Source organism: Cherax quadricarinatus, chromosome 7 (assembly GCF_038502225.1).
Source record: "Cherax quadricarinatus isolate ZL_2023a chromosome 7, ASM3850222v1, whole genome shotgun sequence".
Taxonomy (NCBI): domain Eukaryota; kingdom Metazoa; phylum Arthropoda; class Malacostraca; order Decapoda; family Parastacidae; genus Cherax; species Cherax quadricarinatus.
This window is the reverse complement of record NC_091298.1, coordinates 20,910,471-20,923,202: the sequence shown is the minus strand read 5'-3', so window position 1 is coordinate 20,923,202 and position 12,732 is coordinate 20,910,471. Positions and strand designations below refer to the sequence as shown.

At 39.8% G+C, this 12,732-nt stretch overlaps 1 protein-coding gene across 1 annotated transcript in view; it reads left to right on the top strand.

Annotated features, from left to right (window-relative positions):
* LOC138852345 (uncharacterized) overlaps positions 1–12,498 on the top strand; it is a 29,516-nt gene extending 17,018 nt beyond the window's left edge. Inside the window, exon 2 of the mRNA XM_070082354.1 lies at positions 11,008–12,498. Coding sequence (XP_069938455.1) covers positions 11,008–11,418 — 411 coding nt within the window. The 3' untranslated portion in view covers positions 11,419–12,498. The remainder of the gene's footprint in view (positions 1–11,007) is intronic.
* The last annotated feature ends 234 nt before the right edge of the window (positions 12,499–12,732 follow it).

Sequence of the window (12,732 nt, the reverse complement as noted above, 5' to 3'; positions counted from 1 at the left end):
GCACAGTTGTGCAGAGGGGTATTTCAGCCTTATGTATTTATGAACTTTTTTTCCTCTAAGGTATTTGAGGTAGCTCATGATCATGAATATAGTGTATAGATTACAGTATGGCCTTTGATAAAGTTCCACACAGGTGATTTTTGAGGAAAGTACAGGTACAAGAAGAAATAGGAGGGGAATTCTTTTCCCAGATTGAGGTGTGATTGACAGATAGGAAACTGTTTTCAAAAATGGGGAGAAGTAAAGAGTGGGGGATGCATTACAAACGGTGTTCCACAAGGGTCATCATTGGGCCCTTTGTTGTTCACAATATGCATAAATGACATGAATGAGGGAATAAATAGCTACATAAGCAAGTTTGCTGATGATACTATAATAGTCCAGATAAATTCTGATGAGGACATTAAAGCGCTACAGGAAGATCTGGATAGGTTCATGCAGTGGCTGGAGAAGTGGCAGATGCAGTTTAATGTAGACAAATGTTAGGTTCTAAGCCTGGGAAAAGAGAATAACCATGACATTGTTAAACTCATAATGTAGATTTCATTCACTGTATGCAGAAAAAGGTTTAGGAGTTCTGGTTAGCAGTAATTTAAAGCCAAGGTAACAATAAAGTTAATATAAACTTGACTTCATATCAAGAAATATAAAAGTACAGTATAAATTCAGGTTATACTTCAACTTTATATATCATAGGCAAAGCCTCAGTTAGATTATGCTAAACAGTTCTGGTCTCCGTATTAAAGAATGGACCTAGATGCACTAGAAAACACGGGGAAAGATGACAAAGTTGATCTCAAGTATATATCAGAAATCTTTCCTGTAAGGATAGACTGTGAGGGCACTGAATTTGCATTCTCTGGAAAGGTGTAGAAAAAGAGGGGATATGATTAAAGTGTATAAATTGAATACAGGATTAAGTGAAGGGAATATAAGTAATGGTAAAAATATTTAAGACAGGGCTTGAAGCAGGGTTCAAGTTCGAAAAAATTAATTTAGAAAGGTTATAGTAAAGCACTGGTTCTGTAATAGGGTTGTGAACAAATGAAACAAACTCCCGAGTAGTGTCGTTGAAGGGAAAACCTTGAACAGCTTTAAAAATTAGGTTGGACATGCCTAGCATGGGCCAGTAGCCTGCTGCAGTATTCATTTTTTGTTCTTATGAAGACTGCTGGGTTTGATTCTTGGATGAACTAAAGTGTAGTATATGCAAGTCTCGTTATAGCTGCTGTCTCTTCACCTTGCAGCAGATATATTATATATATCTGGGTTTCAGTATGGCTTACGACCCAGGGTTTTTGACGTACTAGTACGCCTAAATTCTAGCGCCCTCAGATCTATTGGGAGAAAGCTGGTAGGCCTACATATGAAAGAATGGGTCTATGTGGTCAGTGTGCACAGTATAAAAAAAATCCTGCAGCACACAGTGCATAATGAGAAAAAAAAACTTTGACCGTTTTTTTGGAATAAAACGGCGAATTTGCACTGTATTTTCGTATGGTATTTATTGTTGTATTCTAGTTTTCTTGGTCTCATTTTATAGAATGGAAGACATTACAGAAATTGAGATGATTTTGACTGGTTTTACAATGAAAAGTACCTTGAAATTGAGCTCAAAGTAGCAGAAATGTTCGATTTTTACCAAAGTTCAAAAGTAAACAAATCATGCCAAGCGTCCAGTACACATCAACTGGTGAGTCTAATATTCCTTTGCAAGTGCGCCAATATTATTTATACCATTTTTTACACTAATGCAGTAGTCTGCATAACAGTAAATCTTCTATTTTTTGTGAGAATAAAAATTCGAAGTGGAAAGCAAAAGAATGTAAGAGGGGCCTTGAGACGTGACTAATGAACAGAGGAAATGTCATTTTAGTGCCAGGAATGTCTTTCTTGTTTATTCTGGACCCTATTCGGAAATTGGCATCTTTTGAAATTTGTGTGAAATTGGCAAAATTGATAAATTCTGACCACTGTACTGGATAGTTGAAATCGGTAAATGGGTGGTTTCTTGCACTCATTCGATAGAAAAAATGGAGTTCTAGCGAAATATTCATGTTTTTTGTCGACTAGTACAGTGGAATAGGCTGAAAATGGGGCTCAAAGTGGGCAAAATCGCCGATGCATAAACATCGCCGAGACCGCTAACTTCGCGAGAGCATAGTTCCATAAGTTTTCCATCAAATTTCATACTTTTGGTGTCATTATGATCGGGAAAAGATTCTCCCTCTTTTCATAAGAATTTTTTTTTTTTTAATTTGGCCGACCCTGAGAATGAGTCTCGGAGAGGGCCTGTCGACCCTCAAAGGGTTAAGAGTTAGTTGTCTGTTGTGGGTCACCTCAACAGAAATTAGCCAAACTGCTTGAGTTTCTTAGGTGCAATGAAAAAAGTCATCTTTTTATTCTGATTGATTCTACCATACAGTACTGGTACATTTTTCTTGTCCTCTCTCTCTCTCCTTACCGATAACCTTACCGCATAACGGAGATAAAACACCTCAATTATTGGGAGCGCTTGAGGTTCCTAAACCTGTATTCCCTGGAACGCAGGAGGGAGAGATACATGATTATATACACCTGGAAAATCCTAGAGGGACTAGTACCGAACTTGCACACGAAAATCACCCACTACGAAAGCAAAAGACTTGGCAGACGATGCACCATCCCCCCAATGAAAAGCAGGGGTGTCACTAGCACGTTAAGAGACCATACAATAAGTGTCAGGGGCCCGAGACTGTTCAACTGCCTCCCAGCACACATAAGGGGGATTACCAACAGACCCCTGGCAGTCTTCAAGCTGGCACTGGACAAGCACCTAAAGTCAGTTCCGGATCAGCCGGGCTGTGGCTCGTACTCACCTAGTTGTACTCACCTAGTTGAGGTTGCGGGGGTCGAGTCCGAGCTCCTGGCCCCGCCTCTTCACTGATCGCTACTAGGTCACTCTCCCTGAGCCGTGAGCTTTATCGTACCTCTGCTTAAAGCTATGTATGGATCCTGCCTCCACTACATCGCTTCCCAAACTATTCCACTTACTGACTACTCTGTGGCTGAAGAAATACTTCCTAACATCCCTGTGATTCATCTGTGTCTTTAGCTTCCAACTGTGTCCCCTTGTTACTGTGTCCAATCTCTGGAACATCCTGTTTTTGTCCACCTTGTCAATTCCTCTCAGTATTTTGTATGTCGTTATCATGTCCCCCCTATCTCTCCTGTCCTCCAGTGTCGTCAGGTTGATTTCCCTTAACCTCTCCTCGTAGGACATACCTCTTAGCTCTGGGACTAGTCTTGTTGCAAACCTTTGCACTTTCTCTAGTTTCTTTATGTGCTTGGCTAGGTGTGGGTTCCAAACTGGTGCCGCATACTCCAATATGGGCCTAACGTATACGGTGTACAGGGTCCTGAACGATTCCTTATTAAGATGTCGGAATGCTGTTCTGAGGTTTGCTAGGCGCCCATATGCTGCAGCAGTTATTTGGTTGATGTGCGCTTCAGGAGATGTGCCTGGTGTTATACTCACCCCAAGATCTTTTTCCTTGAGTGAGGTTTGTAGTCTCTGACCCCCTAGACTGTACTCCATTTGCGGCCTTCTTTGCCCTTCCCCAATCTTCATGACTTTGCACTTGGTGGGATTGAACTCCAGGAGCCAATTGCTGGACCAGTTCTGCAGCCTGTCCAGATCCCTTTGTAGTTCTGCCTGGTCTTCGATCGAGTGTATTCTTCTCATCAACTTCACGTCATCTGCAAACAGGGACACCTCAGAGTCTATTCCTTCCGTCATGTCGTTCACAAATACCAGAAACAGCACTGGTCCTAGGACTGACCCCTGCGGGACCCCGCTGGTCACAGGTGCCCACTCTGACACCTCGCCACGTACCATGACTCGCTGCTGTCTTCCTGACAAGTATTCCCTGATCCATTGTAGTGCCTTCCCTGTTATCCCTGCTTGGTCCTCCAGTTTTTGCACCAATCTCTTGTGTGGAACTGTGTCAAACGCCTTCTTGCAGTCCAAGAAAATGCAATCCACCCACCCCTCTCTCTCTTGTCTTACTGCTGTCACCATGTCATAGAACTCCAGTAGGTTTGTGACACAGGATTTCCCGTCCCTGAAACCATGCTGGCTGCTGTTGATGAGATCATTCCTTTCTAGGTGTTCCACCACTCTTCTCCTGATAATCTTCTCCATGATTTTGCATACTATACATGTCAGTGACACTGGTCTGTAGTTTAATGCTTCATGTCTGTCTCCTTTTTTAAAGATTGGGACTACATTTGCTGTCTTCCATGCCTCAGGCAATCTCCCTGTTTCGATAGATGTATTGAATATTGTTGTTAGGGGTACACATAGCGCCTCTGCTCCCTCTCTCAATACCCATGGGGAGATGTTATCTGGCCCCATTGCCTTTGAGGTATCTAGCTCACTCAGAAGCCTCTTCACTTCTTCCTCGGTTGTGTGCACTGTGTCCAGCACTTGGTGGTGTGCCCCACCTCTCCGTCTTTCTGGAGTCCCTTCTGTCTCCTCTGTGAACACTTCTTTGAATCTCTTGTTGAGTTCTTCACATACTTCCCGGTCATTTCCTGTTGTCTCTCCTCCTTCCTTCCTTAGCCTGATTACCTGGTCCTTGACTGTTGTTTTCCTCCTGATGTGGCTGTACAACAGTTTCGGATCAGATTTGGCTTTCGCTGCTATGTCATTTTCATATTGTCTTTGGGCCTCCCTTCTTATCTGTGCATATTCATTTCTGGCTCTACGACTGTTCTCCTTATTCTCCTGGGTCCTTTGCCTTCTATATTTCTTCCATTCCCTAGCACACTTGGTTTTTGCCTCCCTGCACCTTTGGGTAAACCATGGGCTCATCCTGGCTTTTTCATTACTCCTGTTACCCTTGGGTACAAACCTCTCCTCAGCCTCCTTGCATTTTATTGCTACATATTCCATCATCTCATTAACTGGTTTCCCTGCCAGTTCTCTGTCCCACTGAACCCCGTTCAGGTAGTTCCTCATTCCTGTGTAGTCCCCTTTCTTGTAGTTTGGCTTCATTCGTCCTGGCCTTCCTGCTTCTCCCTCCACTTGTAGCTCTACTGTGTATTCGAAGCTTACAACCACATGGTCACTGGCCCCAAGGGGTCTTTCATATGTGATGTCCTCGATATCTGCACTACTGAAGGTGAATACTAAGTCCAGCCTTGCTGGTTCATCCTCTCCTCTCTCTCTTGTAGTGTCCCTTACGTGTTGGTACATGAAGTTCTCGTATGTTGGTTTGCGTGCAGCCAGCAGCAACAGCCTGGTTGATCAGGCTCTGATCCACCAGGAGGCCTGGTCTCAGACCGGGCCGCGGGGGCGTTGACCCCCGGAACTCTCTCCAGGTAAACTCCAGGTATAGTACTCTCAGTAAACTGTAATAAGCAAACAGTTCACTCATAGATTCCTCAGGATACAGTTGTAGCAATGTATGTACTTCCATGACCACTAATCTCAAGCTGTATTGTATTTAAAAATTTTCCATACTGTTTCAATAATGGTTACGTACTCTTCAATTTGTTCCTCTTGTCTGCAACTTTGCAGTGATATTAACAAACCAATCATTATAATTTTATATGCAATGCTATACATGAATGCAATGTATCTAATAATGTGAGAGGTCAATATTTAATCTAAATCTGGTGATGGTTCTGATACCCAGAACAATCACCAGATTAAACCACTTTAGGTTAGTTAATGACGTTTTCTTGGTATTGTACTGGCGGGGGCTGCTGCTGCTATCATGGTTACTTGGGCACTATACTCTCAATTCATTAACAACAACTAGTTGACTCTTTTGTCATAAGCACTCCAGTGAAATGAAGCCACTCATACAGCAATTAGAGACTATGCCTAAAATTATCTAAGCACTGGTGTTAGGTAGATTTCCAGTTTTGCTCAGATTTCATAGCCTCTCAATGAGAAATAACGTCATTCAGTTTTTCATTAATTAGAAGAAAATCTATAAATATATGCCTAACAAAACACAGTATTCAAGCTAAAAAAGCCTGTAGGAATAAGTTTAAAATCCACCAGTTTGGTACAAAATGGGCAGATTGTGGTTAACCATAGGTAAAAGACATGATATATACCTTAGAGGGAAATGGTATAAAATGTCAACACAATGGATAAAGACATAAATGCAGTCTAATGTAAGTCTTTTTGACTAGGTTTTGCCCACACAGTGGCCTTTATGCAAACAGATCTTGCTGTGGAAAGAGAGGATGTGCGTATATATGGGGAATGTAGTGATGCATAATCAGGCGAGATATATTTAAGCTGACTTCTTTGGTAGACTGACAGGCTGGACAAATTTAAAATATTTTGGATATCTCCTTAACTGCATCCAAAACATTAACATTAGAAACAAGAAGCTCTTCAGGCTAGATGTTACATTCTTGACAACTTCCAAAAATTCATACTTTTTTAATTTTGTAATTTACCCAATATTCATTTCATATGAGAGAGATTTCCCTGGCAGATCGTACCAGTCATGTAGGAACTCTTTACACCTATTCAAAGCATAGTGTATACTAAAGACAAATGCATTTGGGAAAGCAATTAACCAAAAATACAGCAGTATGAACCCTTCTTCCAGTGGTGTGGAGGGTCAATACAGTTTAATATACGTATTGTGGTGTCCCTATAAACCCCAAATAATACAAGCCTTTCATAATGACAGCACTGTCAAGATCATACCTTCACTACACAAGAGTTGTTGGCTATGTTAGTGATTTTTCACACTTATTAATTGCTAACTAGGAGGGTACTGCACAACATGATCTAATTCACTTCCATATTTCACACACTGGAATCACGCAGTGCAGTTGTAGGGAGCATGAATATTCATACTTATTTAGTGATACCAGTGTACATTTACTTGTTTATCTCTTCATCCTATTATGTATGCTGAGGCATTGCTGTCTTGGCTTTCAAGTTGCTACTTATCATAACTCCGGAGTTTTTTTTTTGCAGTCCGTATGACCAAGTTCTATATACATACATGTATTTAGTTCATAAGTGCTAGGGTTACTTATATTCCCGAGCCTCAGGACTTTGCATTTATCTACATTTAACTGCATCTGCCACTTTTCTGACCACAACATGAGGTTTGTCTAAATCATCCTGAAATTCAGTGGCATCTTCCTCTGAATCAATTCTCCTGCTTATTTTTGTAATCTGTGAATTTGCTCATATCATTTATTTCCTCATCAAGGTCATTAATGTATATTATGAACAATAGTGATACATTTACAAGCCCCATTGCCATAGTTGTTGAACCCATTCTCGGCATCCTATAATAGCTTGGATAGCTTCCATAACGTTTGGTGAAATAGCTTCAAGCATTAAAAAAGTGACTTCGACAACGCAGAGTAAAATTCAGATATGTAGGTACAGATTTGACCATTTTGTGTAAAATGCAGTTGTAATGGACTGATGGGGTGGAGGATTTGTCCGAGTGTCCGTTAACTCAGAATACTGTACAGTGGACCCCCGAGTTTCGTGATTAATTCGTTCCAGAGAGCCTGCCGAATGGCAAAGGCATTTTCCCCATATACAGTGGAACTTCAAAAATCAAACTGCTCCCAACACGACAAATTATGTAAGTGTATTTTTGTAAGTGCTTTTATAAGTGTATTTTTGAGGGTCTAAAATGGACTAATATAATTTACATTATTCCTGATGGGAATAAATTCATTCGGTAAAGGCACTCGAACAGCCTTCTTGACCGAAGAAAGTTCGATATTTGAGGTTCCACTGTATAATGGAAATCCAATTAATCTATTTCAAACACCAAAAAGTATTAACAAAAAAAATTTTAAAGATTAAATATAGATTTACATACAGAAAACAATGACAGATAAATATAAAGCACTAATAAAATGGATAAATGAACATTTAACATCACACTTGACTTAATTGAAGACTTTTTGTGTATGGAAGACAGGTAGGAGGGGAGAAGGAGATAGAGTTTATTATGCTTCAGTATGACGCTAATATCATCTCTACAGTTTATTTATCTATCACAGTTCATCTAATATTACATGATAAACAAGATTAATAACTTAGAAACATGATATATATTCTAGAATGAATAAAATATAACATAATGTATGTGAAGAATAAGTGGTGGTGGTGTTGGGTTTATTAGGGCCACTGAGAGAAGCTGTACATATTATGGTAGTGGAGGCAGCAGCAGAAGCCACCACCACTATTCACACTGAAACAATGTACATAATTTATAAATAAGAAATATTTACACTTACCTTGGAGGAGATGTTAGTTTAATTAGTTTGATGGAGGAGATGTTGGCAAAGGTTTAGGGTGGTGGAAGATAGCAGGGCGGCATATGTTCACTGGCCCTATACACCTCCAACAACATTGGAGAGGAACTTTCGTGTCGTTTTTCTATCGCTTAATCACTTAACTTACTTGCTACACTGTTAATGCTTCATTTTATCGCTGGCTGGCGCTATAGCCTTTATCAATAACCTACTGCTTTAGTATCGTACATACCATAGAATGGCTGATTCACTGAAGAAGGCGCATTCTCCGCTCTCTTCCTCCTTCACTTTGGTACTTTGCTACGAGTTTTTTCTTGAATTCTATTGTGTTTCTTTCCTTTACCAAAGGGCTGGCTTTATTTTGGCCCATGGTGGCTTATTTAGCAGTTGCAAGCACATAAAACAAAGGATTATCACTGTTTCAACCTTCAAAATTAAAAGTACTGAGTCTGTCACAATTTTTCAAAAAAAAAATAATTTATCTTCTGAAATGGTAGAAAACTGTTTTTCTGAAGGTAATAACATTAAAAAAGCAAAACGTGATAGAATGCTTATGGAATTACATAAGACGAAAAGTTGGCACAATTTATGCATCGGCACTTTTGCCCACATTGGGTTAAAACATCAAAATCAAATATTTTTTATTTCAGGATTGTAGAAAATTTTAAGTAGAATGTAAATGAGAACAGAAAACTGGGGGGGGGGGGGGAATGGGATTTTACCAAGGGTAGACTTAACAAACTTTTGAACATTTTCAATAATATTTTTGTTTACTTTCTCACAAATTTTCATTAATTTCTCAGATACTTTTTTCACTTGACTATAAATATTTACCACTGATGTAATGTATCTTAGGTAAGATTCATGGGACTAGTTGCCTGCATGGGTACCCTGGGCAGTGTTATATAAGCCATTCCAAAATTTAGTCTCAGTGTGATTACTTGAGGATGGCTCCTCTGATTGACTTCAAAATTTTAATAACATGTATCCTGCATAGACAGTGACTTACACACTGGCCTGTAGTTTTACAATACACTAGCTTGGAGTTTTACAACTTGCTCGCCATGGGTTCACACCACACCCATTTCGTGGTTTGTTTGCAGTTGTGTTATTACAATTTCGTGAATCATAGTTGGTATGTGTAGGTGCTATTTTACAACTTTTAATCTCAAAATGTTATAGCATTATTTTACCTTATTGCATTGCATTAGTTTGCCTTGATGCTGGTGAGAAGCTGTTGATCCAAGGAACTGGACTTCTCTTCCCCTTGCTTGGATCAAATTTGAATACCACCCATTCCACAGGTGCTATATGATCCCTACAGGATGTCAAGCACCTGTGGAATGGGATTAGCTATTTCCTCTGATTAAAACATTAATTGGGAATGGAGTCAAGTCTTCATTGGCTGACACATTGTATGAAATGGGTGAAGCGTTATGGGTTTAGGCTGTGTAGGTACAAATTTTGGTGGATTCTTTGCAGTAACTGGAAAATGCGTCTTCTGGTCAGCTTTAGACAATCACCTTGATATTAGGTTTTTGCAAGTTATCATGTGCCAGTTTTATTAGTCAAATTAGTTTGTGTGAAATAATTAAAGAATGTCTCTTCTGATCATAAATACAGATCAGTGTTTGTCTTTGGCTATCCTAGGTTAAAGCAGCATTATGTACACCTACCATCCGACTTACGACCTGCTTGACATACGACCACTCGACTTACGACCGTGTTTTTTATGCCAAATTTCTGGAAAATAAACAAGTGTTTGTGTTGTACACAGTGTTTATCCTAAACCTTACAATATAAAATACAGTACTAACAGCATAAAAAGTAAAGTAAAACATGAAATACCAAAATAAAACAATAAAATAGTCATTACAAAAATGTTATGTTGATATTCAGTAGTAAAGTCCGACTTTCGTCCATTTCGACTTAGGACCAGTTTCTCGGAACCGAACTCAGTCGTAAGTCGGATGGTAGGTGTACTTTTCTTTGTCTATAACATCTTGGTGCTCTTAAGACTTATTAAAAATTCCTATGTTATACATGCACATCAAGCTTCTTTAAAAATTAGTCAATCTTAAAATAATGTTTGGATTGATTTTCGCCTGTATAGGTCCCAATTTGTTTTTTCGAGACAAAATAGGGAAAACTGAAGTACTGCTTTTCATGCTATAATGTCTGAGTATTGCATCTGATTAACTTCAACCTTTTGATGCTGATAATTTGATAATGCTGCTGCTTCACTGCCTCGAGCTTAATGTGCTTGTGTATTTTAGGATATTGACCTTTTTGGTCACTTTGAAAGGTTTGAATTAGATTTGGGCCATGTATATCCTAATTTGCCATTTTTATTGAAATTTGTATATTAGTTTCCATATGTTGACTTGTGAATGCCTGTTTTTCTCCTTTAAATCTCCGTTAAAATTTAACTGCATTATCAACTTGTGCCTTACTTTATACTTTTCTAATCATGGGCATTGAAGCATAAGGGACTGAGGTTGTGGAATACAGGGATACCTGTCTTTGGTTGTGCTCAGCTGAAATAATACTAGGTATTTTCATGGATCCTTATTATATTAGTTGAATCAGATCTATAGGAATACTTGGGTAAACGTACCACAAGAATAAATACAGTATTAGGTTTTATGTATGACTACTGCTAAACAATACTATAGTGAATGCTTATTTGTGCTATTTTTCCAGGTAACACCGAGCATGCGACCAGGAAAGCGCCGGCATCAGGCCACTGTCTCTCCAATTACTGCACGCAATGAGAGCAGGTCACCAAGGGCTAAGCAGAGGCCAGTTCCCAACCAGCAGACTCCACCTACTATCACTGCTGCCCCAGCTGTTGCCACAGTCACAACAATCGCCATCACCAATGTTTGTGGCCGACAAAGAAACGATTCTTGTAGTGGCTCTATTAGTCCATCCCAGCTTGCAGTGCCCCGTGTATCAGCTGAACCACCCTGCCCATCCAAGCTGCCCATGCCACCCATGCATTGGATGGCTGGAGAGAACAAAAAATGTCCAGCCCAGAGGCAACACTGTCGGGCTGTTACAGAGTCGCTAGTTTCTCACTTAACCAGCTCAGGCATTTTGGTAACTGCTTAGTGGTGCTGGGAAGCAGGGCAGCATTGTAGACAGGGTGGCGGGGCCACTGTTAAGTGGAGGGGAGAGCGGGGCCGCAGTCTGGACTGTAAACCGCCCCCTTCACCAGGCCACATCCTCTGCACCGCTGTCCGCGCCAGTTTCCATAGAGAAACTGTCCAAGTACTATATGGTGAAAGTCATAAGGTTGATGATCATAGCGTGAACTGGTAACCATAATGTTCTTGTTCTGTGATACTGGTAGTGCTTACTGGCTTTACTGTCCGTGTCACGCAAAGTGAATTCACTGTTGTTGTTCCCACTGCGTGATGATGTATCCTAGCCAGCAATAACTGGGATCATCATGAGCAAGCAACCCGATGTCCTGTATTTTAGTAGAATCACATGCTGCATTGTGGACTTGTTGAATTATCTCTTCTTATTTTCTGGAGGATTTGGATAGAAATTCTGACTTTTCCTGTTGGCTTTCTTGGGAGAGAATTGACTTTTAGCAAATGATTTGGAATTCCAATGATTTTGGAATATTTATTTAAAAAGGCAGTCTTAAGTTATACAACTTATTGAATAGCATTTCCACAATATTACAAACAATCATACTGTTCATTGTGTTATGTAAGTTAATGGTGCTTTTCCTTGCACAAGTTATATGTATACAGTTAAATGCTCAATTTTGGGCAGGCAGAATTTGTCTGGAAGTGGTGTTGATTGTTTGTAGTTGATCAGCAGTGCTCATTTAGTGTCCTATTGTCTGCAGTGCATCTCAGATGAAAATAGTATTTAGAAGCTAATATTTTATTATAATTATTTTGTGGACGTAAGGTGCCATGAAAGGTATTTCATTTTTTTCTTTTGATTATTAAACTATTTTACAGTTCATGTGCAAGTTCTTGAGTTGGTAATTTAGTTTATCAAATTGGACAGTTAAACAGTGAATAGAAGTTTGATATAAAGAGCCATTGAACCTGCCAGTGTCCACAAGGTAATTAATTGTTGTGAGCGGCGAGGGTTAGTGTTTCAGCACGCTAGGAGAATTGGCGGTGGGAATCCTCCGTGATATACGGTGTACCACAGTACTCTAGTCTTGAGGCCCAACCAGCCACACTCCAACCTACAGAATTTGTATAGACTATTTTTATTATGCCAGTTTTTTATTAAGATTCTCCTGTAACCGGTTGCCAACTTCATGTATATTATATAATTATTTTATTGATCCAAAGGTATTGGTTTGGACCAACTTTATATGGATGCCATGTACATTGAGGCACAGTGTTCTACTGTAATGTGCCACAAAGGGCAGTACTGCTTGCGAAGAACTGG